This window comes from Leuciscus leuciscus (genome assembly GCF_965113295.1).
Source record: "Leuciscus leuciscus genome assembly, contig: HAP1_SCAFFOLD_973, whole genome shotgun sequence".
Taxonomy (NCBI): domain Eukaryota; kingdom Metazoa; phylum Chordata; class Actinopteri; order Cypriniformes; family Leuciscidae; genus Leuciscus; species Leuciscus leuciscus.
Window position 1 is genome coordinate 1 of NW_028117767.1, and position 11,889 is coordinate 11,889.

At 38.0% G+C, this 11,889-nt stretch overlaps 1 protein-coding gene across 1 annotated transcript; it reads right to left on the reverse strand.

The window, feature by feature from the left end:
* Nucleotides 1-3,254: 3,254 nt before the first annotated feature.
* Nucleotides 3,255-10,780, reverse strand: LOC309492096 (attractin-like). Its single transcript, XM_082191102.1, has 3 exons — nt 9,997-10,780; nt 5,240-5,354; nt 3,255-5,119 (listed from the first exon to the last, which is right to left on the reverse strand). The coding sequence occupies exons 1-3, from the start codon at nt 10,087-10,089 to the stop codon at nt 4,995-4,997; spliced, it is 333 nt and encodes a 110-aa protein (XP_082047228.1). The 5' UTR covers nt 10,090-10,780; the 3' UTR covers nt 3,255-4,994.
* Between the last annotated feature and the right edge of the window lie 1,109 nt (nt 10,781-11,889).

Sequence of the window (11,889 nt, forward strand, 5' to 3'; positions counted from 1 at the left end):
TGATGAGAGCTCTTTCACGGGCTTCAGAGGGTTACAGAGACGTCTTTATTTTTGTAATGTGGCTGTATTGTTCAGATCATCCCACAGGCTGTTTTATCCCAGCAGTCTTTGAGTGCACGTTTGCTAAGAAAATGGCCCAGATGTGAAGAGCAGCAGAGGTTAAAGAATCTTGATGAAGGCCACGATCATTGAGCAGTTCTTGTACACTTCACCTGTTAATATGGGTGTTTGAAATACTGCATCAAACTGCTTATTTGCAAATGGAAAAAGAAGCACAAAACACCCTGTTAAACAAAGCACTTTCTGTTCATGTGAATTCAAGCAGCTTAATCATATTTCCTAACAAACTGTTTGTCTCAGCCAATCAAAATGAGCACAAGGGTCCGTCAATTGTCTCCAACAGTTTTCTGCGTCCCCATCCCTTGAGCACTCGACATCCGCAGTTGTGTTGCTTTTTTATTCTCGATTGTCCTGTGATGACAAACAAGGTGAGTGAAAATTAAATGCTTTGACCCTCAACAACCTTCAGAGACTATTGACAACCAGCGACCGGCGTCAAAAAAATGGGGGAAAAGCATTCCTGTCTAATGGGTTGAATTTGTGGATTTTACTTGTTATTTCCTGAAAAATAAAGCTGCCAGATACGGATGTACAGAATAATGTTTGGGTTTCCAAAATATGTTTATGTTGTGAATAAGTGCCAGTTTGTTATGATCTGTAGACTCTGAATCTCATATCTGCAGATGGAAAATACCTGTGAGATTTTTCATATGATGTCATCCAAAAAATAAATTGTGTTGTAGTGAATTATATCTTTAAAAATAGCTGAGAAAGCATTATAAAATTAGCCAAAATAGGTAATAATTAATCAAGGGGATTCATGAATGACTGATGTTGTAATTCTGCAGAAATCAGTTCTGTGTGCACAGATTGAGTGTGGGCCCGCTGATCAGCTCAAGCTGAGGGGGTAATGAGTAACTCAGGGAGTGAAGTAACCCTCATTTATTTGGAGCACAGTCGTTGCATTGCCACCTATGTGCATCGCCAGGGTCAGCACACACATCCACACTGCCCTTCAGCATGAACAACCTCTGACAAAACGAAACACACAACTGTCACAGACAAAACTACTATAGGATATCTGAACATCTTGACTCGGGAAGGAGGACAAATATTCAGAGGTTTGCTGGCATAACAAATCACTCTGAAACCATGGCTGTTATAATCATGGCAATAATCATGTCATGTTATTCATGTATGTGGAATGTATAGAATTCTCGCTCTATGCCCAATCCCCAACCCGACAGCAAAAAAAAGACTGTCTATGAATAGAAACTAATAATAATAATAAATACTATTTTACTTAACTTTCAGAAAATATTGACTACCAAGATAAACTTTATAAGTTATTATATTTTATTTTTTGTTTGCAGTTTTTACAACCTTGTTACAATTTGGAATGTTTAAATATAGTTTAAAACCCTTAATTATCATTGAGTTATATAAAATGTGTTTAATAAAAGCATACTCTGGGTAACAAGGTTTAAAGTAAAAAAAAAGTCCCACTGCGTCAATCATTTTATCCCTCAAGACTCATCTTTGATCATCAAAATGACATTTAAACATTTTTTTTTTTCTGTGGAACACTCTTGATTCAATTGTTATATGAGGAGCCATGAATATGCAAATTAGCCCCCGCTTCCACTCAATCATTAGGCGCTCAGAATACCTGACCCACTCAACTGTAGTAAACGCTACACAATGGCAAGTGGAAATATTTAATTCAGCTATATATGTTTGAACCAGAAACTTTAGAAGAGAAAGAGGAAGAGAGTTATACCAGGCCGTCTACAAGTCGATGCATCATAATGGTAATGCGTTTTATGTATCGCGCTCTACAACGTCGGAGACATAACGGTAGTTTATATAATACGCTTTCGTCTTGACTATGTTATCAAACAGCTAATAATGTATTGCTAATGTTTCAAACCGTGTTCCTGCTTGTTTGCCATCTCAGAGTCAGACAGCTGCCTTCTGAAAATCAGCATCCTAGGAAGTCAGTGGAGAAAAGCCCCGCCCCGCACGTTGACTGGATTGGTCACGGTTTGTGACGGTAGGAAACAGGAGCAGTTTCAAACCGCGTTTTTGGGACCATCTTTGGTAAACTGCAGTTTTAAGGAGAAAATATTCAACAATAGATTGGACTGATTAATTTGCACATGGTAAACAGACATAAACCACATTAAAAACTTGACCCACCACAGGGCGTCTTTTAACTTGTGTAAATCGCCTAAAAGGTATGAAAACCTTTCATACCGTCTGAAAACGTCTGTTACTTAGCAAAGGACAGCTAGTTTGTAGTAATTTGCTTACAGGGTTGAATGGCTGATATTAAGGATTGCAGCCAACACTATAATTTGTGTATAAATTGAGACAATGGAATGCAAGGATTCACTTGTACTCACGTCACGTGATGCCATGATGTTAAAGAGTCCAAGTGATGAGTTTCATGGTCATGTAATTTAATGTAAAAAAAATATTTGAACTGGACAAATCATGCAGTAACAGATGCCTGCAAAATGTGGGACAGCTAAATAGCACATTCATGGTAATTAAAATATTTCTACTACAAAGAAAATGTATGTATGATTTTAACTGGTTGCATATAGTTGAGGTCAAGATCTCTGAGATGGCACAGGGTAAAATGACCATTTTAAGGAGGGCATTTGAGGAAAGTGCAACAACCTCATGGAATATTTACAATCCCCGCTTTTGGATTCCTGCTAGTGTATTTGATCAAATGCAAATATATAGCTAATGGTGAGAATTTCCATTCAATTACGGAGCAGCAAAGTATCTCTAATATATCTGAAGCGGCGAGACTTTGACAGCTCACTCGTAATCCCATTTCGACTGCGTCTGTTCTGAAGAGGCTCTGGATAAAAGCTCTCGCCGAGCTGAGGAAATTGTCACGATGTTGTATCCTTATCCGCTTGCTGATAAGGACATAATGCATTTAATCTGGCCTGTTGTCAAACAAGTTGAAATGTTTACACTAGCACACTATGCTTTGATAAAACAATTGTACATTAGATACAGTAGTGTTAAGCCATTCCCCTTGAGCTAGACAAATTACTCAATAGTAAAAAATAATGCAAAAGTGAGCTTGTTACCTCATTAAATAAATGATGGATTATTAACAAAGAACACTACAATTTCACTCAACATCAGAACAACCGATTTACAGGCAGTCGTTGTCATTTTACCATTTAATTATAGACAAAATGTTCTATGTCATTCTTTATGTACACATAATTACAAGGTCTGTTTAAATTCTCAGGTTTTTTTTCTTTAAAGTAGGCAGCTAGTTTAAAGTTTGTTCATGACATTCGCCATCTTACATACAAAAGAAGCTGCAATGCAGTCACATTTCAAAAGCCTGGGATACTCCTCCCTCCAAGTGCATTAGGTTGCTTAACAGAGACGGCATTCACATTACTGTCCATCACTATGTACAAAAAAACTTGAGTGCACTTGCTGCTACATTATACATATTAACAAACTACAGACTCCATATCTACAGTATCACTGTATATATATGGTGCAGTCGGTGTGCGAGGAGTACTGTTTAATGCTTACAGAGAAAAGCATTGTGAGAATTAGCTTCCATCTGAAGGAAGAGAGACCAGCTCCTTTCATTAGACCACTTTGTGTGTAGGTGTGAGTGCGGTTTTCCCTTTTGGGCCCTAAAAGATCTCGAGATGGGTGTCACGGGACATGAGTTTTCCATTGAGATCACGGAAAGATTAATGACATCCTGTTTAGGCTGTCAGAACTAGATGTTTTGTTCTGGTCTAGCGACCTGTGTCACTTTATTCATGGCACTCTAAACGCACCAAGATCCAGCAAGCAGGTCATCTGTGCAGTCTCGAAACAGCCGCACGCCAGGATAATGAAAGATGTAATGACTGCACTGCTACACACACTTACACCTGTTTAGATTTCATAATGTCACATTTACTCACTCTATCTCTGACCTTTCCTTTGCACAAAGCAATGCACTCCATATCCTGGAGAATACCCCCAGTATCCCACGCAGGTCCAGGTTTGTGCATTTGTGTATGCAGATAATCCTTTGCCAGCCCAAAATGACATCTGACATTTTGAGAAACCCAAACAAGGTCCTTGCTCGCTGCTACCTGCCTGCAGTCTCCTTTTATTTCTTCTTTCCTTGAAATGTGCATGAGAAATGGGCTGAGATTTCAGATAAGAGAGAAGTGAGAGGAAGTAAAATGATAAAAGCAGAAGCAGCACTATCGTTACGGCAAACATAAACACTCATGTCTCGGATCACATGTGAAAGGAGGTAATTCAAAAGAGAATGGAAGGATGTGAAAAAGCTCAAATGTAGATCAAACATGAAAAGCTCGAGAGAGACGTCACAGATGACCTGTAAAGTCAAACGCTTGTAAACATACCAGGTCGTCGTGTTTTATTCCAGAGAGTTGGCGCACCAACTGCACACTAAATTAGACATGATTAATTATTATTAAGAAATAAAAGCAATTTGAGTTGACAGAACTAATACCACCATGATTAAAGAGACAAAGACGCACTATATGCCTCTAAAACACCCCCTGTACTGTATGTGTGTTTGTGTAATAGCCATGCAGCCAAAGAGCCTCTCTAGAAGGGAAGTGTTTGTGTGTTGCCTTCAACAGAGATGCAGCAGTGCAAGGATTCCTCCTCCTGATTGTAAAAATGGAATAAAATAATTGAAATAAGTTAAATAGCATAAAGTGGCCCAGGATAAGTCTTATCAGTCAGGGTCACATAGGAGTTCATTTCTTGTAGTGTTCCAAAAGAGGTCCAGTTTCTCCAATCAGAGTCCAGTTGGCTTCAATAAACCACGCCCCCTTGCTTCTCCTGTGAATGTGACCCAGCCATAAGCGCGTGTTCCTGTGACTCCGAGGTCAGAGGACGATGGGTAAATGTCAAATGCAGGTGGCGGGTTGTGCTAATGGCTGCTGTTTGCGGCTACGCAAGCCTCCCGACTTCTCCTTGTATCCCAGACACATCTGCTGAGAGACGTCCACTAATGCACTACCTACTGCCAGACCTGAGAAGAGAGAAGACAAAGAGGTGTTTCTGACCATCATTATAATGGCCTCGGCAGCAGAAAGTGTAAAAATGTTCAGCACTCTGTGTGGGGGCAAATGGCATTGACTCGCCAACCCACCTGACTGTCCTGGAGGTGGAATACCGCCGGGGCTTCTGGGTAATCTAACGAAGATGGAGAGCACTGCTGCCTTGTTCCCAAAACAGGGCTCCAAAGCTATGGGCTTAGGCACAGACTGTGAGAAAGGAGAGAAACAGTTACAAAAATGTTTACATCAGAAAATGCTTTGATGTTGCATTTTTTCCCCAATTTAATAGAAAAGTTCTCTTACAAATTATATCATCAGCATAGTAAAATGAGTGAAAACTTCATTTCAAATTTTACACTACCATTCAAAAGACTGTGGTGTAAAGAGAGTGAGAAATATTATTACAATTTAAAATGTTTCCAATTTTAATATATTTTGTAAATGTAATTTTTTCCTTTAAATGGCAAAGCTGAATTTGTAAATTGAAGTTTCAAATTTCTTAAACTTCATTCCAGTTCTGACTCTAAATCCTGTCATATTCAAAAATGGTGAAATAGCTGATATATGCACACCTGGAATCATTGGTATCTTATATTGCTGCATTATACACTTATCCCCTTAACATCTTAACAGTGGTAAAATCACTGAATATCATTTTGTAGGAAATACTTAGATAAACCATGTTACTTTTACATATACCAGTGAACTGGAATGACTGCTATATTCCAAGGCACTGAACTTCAAAGAATACCAAGGCATTACAATGGTACTTGCACACAAAAACATGGTATTTTTTTGTAAGTATTGTATGTTAATGCACGTGTGGTGCAGGGCTGAAAGCACATGACCTTCTGTTTTGGAACACATGCACAAATCATATTCCAGCTTTGACCCATTTCACATTTCTCATTTTGCCCTTAGTCCAAAGACTTGCATAAACTCTCTTTTATGCACACACTTAGTCTTTTTGCTTAACTGCCGAGTTTCCCCAGTGTGTGCAGTGTGTATGCTTGGTATTAGTCATTGAACAGTCTTTTTGATGCATACGCACTGAGTGTTTGTGTGCTTACTGCGGCTCTTCTACCCCCATTCACATACCCTCCCCTCTGTACAGCACGCTTGCATATTCATTCCTCCTTTTCTTCATATATTCTTCTTTAAACCACTTCTTATCCTACAGAGGCCAGTTCACCCCCTCACTCCTCTCTATCTCTATCTCGCTCTCTCCTCCTGGCACTTTCCCACTGTCAATTCAGAGCAGGGGGGAACACCATTTATCTTTAACACCATACACACCTACTCTTTCAGCACACAAAAAGAAGAAACTCCTAAAGAATTCAATTACAGCCGCTGAGAGCAACGGCATGAGTATGGAGGGGTGTATTGCTGTATGTATGTATATATATGTGCGTTTATTACGTTTTCTGCTCAGGTGATTATCTGAAGCAACCAGACTGAGTAAGCAGAAGACAGGTTCTGTTTAATTAACTCTTATAATTAAAAAGGAAAACGAGAGCGACGGCGAGTGAGCGAGAAGGCAGAGGTATACTGAGTGTGTCAGAGGCCACATACTATAGCACTGAATCCTCTGATGTCCACTGAGCTCATGCGCTACATTCTTGTTTAGTCGTGTTTACTTTAGTTTCACACCCTCAGGGCCCTTCTATGAGATTTGTGAGAAATAACTGCATTTATAGCTTTTTGCTATCAAGGACGGCTGGATTGTAATTACGTTTAGACCTTGATAGTGAGCATAGGACATTGATGGAGCAGGAGTGAGAACTCAGCAAAGAGGTAAATCTAAATCAAATCTTTACTCTAGGGTTGTCATTACAGTGTTAGGACAACAAACACTACAAAACAGTAATTACAAACCAGCAATTCTTGAAATCAAATCCAGCTGTAATACTATGTAATGCAGTTATTAGTTACACATCTCAGAGTGGTCAAGAAGCCTTGAAACTAAAGTAAACAATTAAAGAAAGCTTCATCTAACTAGACACTGTGAGGCACAGGCGAGTGGATGGGGGGAAAAGTGCAAGGTCTAGAGATGCACTGAACTTTTTTTTTTAACTTGAGCACCACTGTTTTAGAATGTCAGCGAGACGTGTTGCGAGCGTGATGGTTAAAGTTGTCTGTCTAGCATGTGTTTACATTGAAAAACAATGGAAAGGTAGCGCAGTGGAATGGAAAAACACTGTTCTGTGTGAATGGCCCTTAAGGGTGTATTCAGACCTGTAGATTGTTTGCTTTGTTCCCAGACAGGGATTCAAATTGTTACAATGTTGCAATATCTTCTTGGTTCATTTCGCTTTCACAAAGCAACATACTTGTTAATACAAGTCATGTGTGAGTAAACTGTCCTCTCAGTGGTCAGAGTGCATCGGTTTATGTTCCGGGATTCCAGATGGATAGACAACGGCTCCGCAGGCTTATTGTGGCTTTCTTTGTAGCAGCCATTATATTTTAAACAGGATACATAGCTTCGTCATTGTAACATTCTCACCATGTAACTATTTCGGAGAATTCTATCATTTTAAAAATAAAAAGGCGTGATTTGGCTTTCAATGACGATGGCCTACTTCCCCCATCAGTACATTATGATGCAGCCTGGTTTGCTGGTCCGTTGGGTCGGATTGCTTACTCGCCACAAGCAAACTGCTCTAGAGTTTGTGCAGATCCAAGCATGTCCGCAGTGTTCATATATGCATAAACGAACCGAACTAAGGGAAAACACACCAGGTTCCAAAACATACACTCCAAATGAACAAGGTGTGAAAACACAGATATTTAGTCTGAGATGTAAAACCTAGTGAGCTGCTATTCCCGGCACACTCCCGAAAATGTATACCACCTTATAGTACACAATTTTAGCCAATTTATCCAGGAGCATCACATGTATCCTTCAAAGATCAGGCAATCCTAGTATTCACCATGGAAAGCTCTGTGAATATTTTCACCCAAGATTGTAGATTTAGTTCAGGGAAATATACTGTATTTACTACTTAAAAATCAATACAATTATTTAATTTATAGTTCTGGGTAAAAACATTGATTTTCCAATTGATGGATATCTTTATTTCAACAATCCAGATATTAATTCTTAAAAAACCAAGATCGATCTTTTATTCTATGCCTATTTTCAGTAGGCGTATGAAAATATAGCCTACATGGAAAAATAACTCCCTCAACTGCATAGTTTGAGCCCAGTTATAAATATATAATAAATAGATGAATATTTTTGTAATGTCCCAAGAAAATTCCCCATTTCCCTGTTGAAACCTCTGTAGTGCAATTCTTGAAACAAATAACTCTTTTAATGAAGTTCAAAAATACAAGTTACTGATTTTAAATCACTCTAGGGCTTTTCACACTTTGCTTAACCTCAGATTATCTTTCTAAACTCAAGAAACGTTTCAAACTTGCAATTTAGAAGAGGGGCAAGAATTGCGAAAAACACATACAAACCATATATGGTCGTAAGTGTATATCTATTGGCTTCTTGTTTTATTTTTAGAAGAATTTCTATCTATTCGTTATGTACGAAGACAAAACGCGGAAATGTATACAAGATATTTATCATGCAGAAAGGAAGAAGTTGTAAAGTAATACACTGCCCAGCCAAAATAAATAAATAAATAAATAAATAATTCACAGTTTTGATTTAAATAGGCAAATGCTAAAAAGTCTATAATTGGATAATTATTGCAGTGATTATTATGTTTCTAGCATGTTATATGTTTGGCAATAGTTGCACATCTTGATGGAAATAAATGTGATGTTATTTCCACCAAAGGGTGCATCAATTTTTGGTCAAGATCTTATATTGACAATGTAAGAGTCCAGTACTATGTAAAGTCTCCTCCAGCACATACTAAAGACTTTCAATGAATTTAAGGTCTGGACTTAGAACATGGCCATGATGTGTCTTCCTACATGGTTGTTTTAGAAATAAAAAGATTCACACTTCATCAATTAGGGTTAAAAGAACTGTTGCCAAACATATAACATACTAGAAACATAATAATCACAGGAATAATGATCCAATCATAGACTCTTAAGCTTTTGCCCATTTATTTGCCTTTTTCTTTGGCCAGGCAGTTATCATATTCAATTGTCAAAATGTGAAGCTAGAGTTATATACACCTGTATTTTTCCAATCATGGTTGTTGACACCACAAATATGCAAATAAGAACACTAACCCAGGGTTTTTAGGAATATGCAGTGTGAAATGCCAGACTACAAATACCCAGAAAAATAAATGCAAACCCCAGGTAAAGCATACGCAATGTGAAAAGTAAAGCAAGATAACCCAAGATTCCCTTTACCAGGGTTTAGAATGATCCAGGGTTAACTATTTCAAGTGTGAAAAGTCCTTCTGAAATGCTTCCCTCTATAATTAACAACATTAGCAGAGAGAATTTTAAAGTGACGCAAAACGGACATTATACCCATAAAATCAAGAGCTGGTGAATCGCAATCAAAGCAGGAGATCTATAATGATAAAAGCCCATCCATTTGATGAAAAACGGACTATTGCACACAATATTAACAAAAATTAGTTTTGTGCTTATTTGAGCAGTGAATCATTAACTTAGCAACATATGCTAATGAGAAACTATTGGATTAAATTGTTACTTCACATTAGAAGCACACGTGTGACCAGACCTAAGAGAGTTCAAATGAAGGCGGTTGCTTATGTAGACCGCAGACAGCGACGCAGCTCACTAGGCTTTGGAACAGAGCCAGTGACTCAGCTTTCAGTTCATTCCCAACATTAACATATGCAGTAACTGCACTCCCTCTTAAAGCCAACTCTGATGTCACCATCCGAAAGGTCACGCTAACCTTCACATTTCCACCAATCAGGTCTGGCGGCTCCTCGTCCGTCTCCAAGGCGACGTTGATGGTGGCGAATGGTCGGCTGGCCATCTGCTGCATTTCTCGCAGGAGTTGCTGAGGAAGAGAAGAGGAAGATTATCCAACAGTGTTACATTCACACACAAACACGCATACAGCTCTGTGCGCCGTTAAAGCCGAGATCAATATAAAGGTGAACGTTGAAACAACACGGCTTGAAAAAGATGCAGGTTGAATATAAAAGAGAGAAGGCCAGATTGAATAAAGCTTGAGCACATAAACGCATAAAAGGACCATAAAGATGAAGTCAAACAAAAAGGGAACTGTAGTGCATATCTTCACAGCCTTTTAACTGTCAGAGACGGAGAGAGAGCGTACAGAGAACAGATCAAACGCTTTTTAAGCATAAGTGATGCCACTCTTTGCTTATATCTCAGGATATTAAAGGATGCAAACACATAAATTGGCACAAATCATCCAATAAAGAAGGGGAAAAATGAAAAGGTTATACAGTATGCAGGTATGGAACCATCTGATAAGTGTAGATATTAAAATTTCAAGAGCTGTGCTCAAGTGTTTTTTTATTTAATATTTTGAGATACGCATGTCTGTCAACAAATATGGGTAGACTAACGGCACGCGACAGACTCAAACCAGCATCATTCATGAGGTACACTGTGATTTTAGAGAAAATAATATGTTGATCCTGGCTGGAACAACATTCCTGTCAGAAAATTTGGTCCTAACACTATCCCTACCCTTAAACATAACCCAACCCTAAAATCAATGTGAATAACACTGAAGTAGAACCTAACCCTGGTTGAAAGCCTAAACTGTAAATTTGTCACTCAAACATAATTGGTTGATTGCAATGTTGTTCCAGGAACATGTACTTGGTGAAATCAGGTTCACCTTCATATGAGCACCACGTCTCCGGAAGAAATCACAATATTTTCTAAAAACTTACTCAAGTGTCATTATTGTTAACTAAAACTTTTTTTATTTTTTTTATTCATTAGTTGAAATAAAGCTGAAATATCATTTTGAAAAAATATTTTAAAAAAGAACAAAACAAATTTTCATTTGTTCCATGTTCTATTACCCTGCTCAATTTAAATATGAAAAGCTAATATTTTAGGTCACTGTTTTAATAATTATCCATGTTTAATGTATTATGGTGTTTTGTATTTACTTGTAATCAACTGCTATAAAACTAATTGCCCCCATGAGGGAGAATTAATGGTAAAGTAAAATTAAGTAAACTCAAAAATGACTAAATGTTTCCTTGGTAGCTAACTAAAATAAAAGGTTTAAGTTGAAGTACTAAAAGTACTCAAACTAAGCTGAAAATAAAAATAATTAATATAAAAACATACTGTATCCATATATTAAAACTAAAAATGAAAATAAAAGCTAATCTACAATGTCTACCTACATATCCATCCATCCATCCATCCATACCCATCTACCCATCCATCCATCCATCCATCCATACCCATCCATCCATCCATCCATCCATCCATCCATCCATCCATCCATCCATCCATCCACCCATCCATCCACCCATCCATCCATCCATCCATCCACCCATCCATCCATCCATCCATCCATACCCATCCATCCATCCATCCATCCATATCCATCCATCCATCCATCCATCCATAAATGCAAATATGGTTTAAACTACATTTTCACTGTTAAGTTACTACATTAAACATTTTAAATTGAAAGTTTCTGAACATCTAAAATGCTCCCATGGTCTCTGATGTTAATAATGATGACGATAGTGATCTGAATCAGTATGTGTGAGAGAGAAAGACAGATAGAGAGATAGAGAGCAAAACAAGCTTCTTCACAGCAAACCACTCAATTAGAAATTCC